The 1,341-nt window shown below is 42.5% G+C and overlaps 1 protein-coding gene across 1 annotated transcript; it reads left to right on the top strand.

Moving 5' to 3' along the window:
- The first annotated feature begins 276 nt into the window (after positions 1-276).
- Positions 277-571, top strand: LOC130885315 (ATP synthase subunit e, mitochondrial-like). Its single transcript, XM_057786808.1, has one exon. It carries the CDS (start codon positions 304-306, stop codon positions 517-519), a length of 216 nt encoding a protein of 71 aa, XP_057642791.1. The 5' UTR covers positions 277-303; the 3' UTR covers positions 520-571.
- Positions 572-1,341: the final 770 nt, after the last annotated feature.

The following is a 1,341-nucleotide window of genomic DNA, read 5'->3' as shown; positions in this document are numbered from 1 at the left end:
GTGATCATCAAATAATGGGAAATAATTGGCAGGATGTTTTTACCAAATAACTTGAAAATTAGAAGCTTTGTACTGAAGATCAAAGTCCAAATTTTATCCACCAAATGTTCTAAATTCCTTCTTACTCAAACGACTGGGTATATCTTATTTCAGTCCATTTCTCTGTTTACAAAGGGAGAAAGAATGTAGAAACCTAGGCATTAAGAAAACAGGGACCCTACCTGGTCCATATATATATATCAAAGTTCTTATATATCAAGACCCAGGTCGAGTTAAGCTTCCGGCGCGAAGGTCACGGACAAGATGGTGCCCCCAGTTCAGGTCTCTCCGCTCATCAAGCTCGGCCGATACTCAGCCCTTGTCCTTGGCATGGCCTACGGCGCCAAGTGCTATAGTTACCTAAAGCCCCGGGCAGAGGAGGAGAGGAGGGTGGCAGCGGAGGAAAAGAAGAGACTAGATGAGCTGAAACGGATTGAAAGAGAACGGGCCGAAGCTCAAGATGACAGCATACTCAAGTGAAGCGCCAGTGAGCTTGCCTTTCTTAAGTCGCTGAGGATGAATAAAGCTTTGTCGTGCGGAAAAAAAAAAAAAGACCCAGGTCGAGGGAAACTGATCTTCTCAAGTTGCTAAGTTGCTTGGCTATGTTAATGACGCTTGTGGTTGGAATATGTGCCTTGCTGGCACTGCTGGAGTTGCTTGGATCTGTCACAAATGTCTCTCATGGGAACGTGGGTCATATCAAAACTGCTATATGGATTAGATCATCTTCTGCTGCTGATAACACAACAGCACAGCTGTGTGCATTTTAAAAGAAAAAGCTATATTTGAGTACAGGGTTCTGGCCCAAGATCAAGGGATATCCTGTCATAATGTAGCTCTTGTTGTGAAGCCGTAAGGTAGCACAAACCTTCACAAAGGGAGAGACAAAGTATGTCTGTGTTTTCCCTCTGGCCAGTCTCTTTTCTACAAACCCATCCATTTTAGACCATGTAGGTCCTTACCTTCCTTACTCCTACTCAGTTCATAGGGGCCCTATCTCTAAACGGCAAAGTTGGGTTTACTCTCCATGTTCTTAATGTGACACACTGAAGATTAACCTGTTATATGTGTTTTAGGGAGACACATAATTTAAGTTGAAACTGTCTGATTTTATGCTTGCTTCCTGAACTTTTTCTTCATACATCATTACTTCAGAATTTTAAAGTCCCATCTATAATATGCAAAGCAAACTCCTAGCTGTGAACCTATAAAATCAAGATATATTGTCAGCTTCCCATAGATACTGATGCCACAGTAGCAGTATGTACTTCCCATTCTGCAAGGAAGGACTAGGGGAACTGA

This window comes from Chionomys nivalis, chromosome 12 (genome assembly GCF_950005125.1).
Source record: "Chionomys nivalis chromosome 12, mChiNiv1.1, whole genome shotgun sequence".
NCBI classification, from domain to species: domain Eukaryota; kingdom Metazoa; phylum Chordata; class Mammalia; order Rodentia; family Cricetidae; genus Chionomys; species Chionomys nivalis.
Note: the sequence above shows the minus strand (reverse complement) of the source record. Positions and strands in the feature narration are given on the sequence as shown.

Coding starts and splice junctions, on each gene's coding strand:
- LOC130885315 (XM_057786808.1), top strand. CDS start 304: ATGGTGCCCCCAGTTCAGGTCTCTCCGCTCATCAAGCTCGGCCGATAC.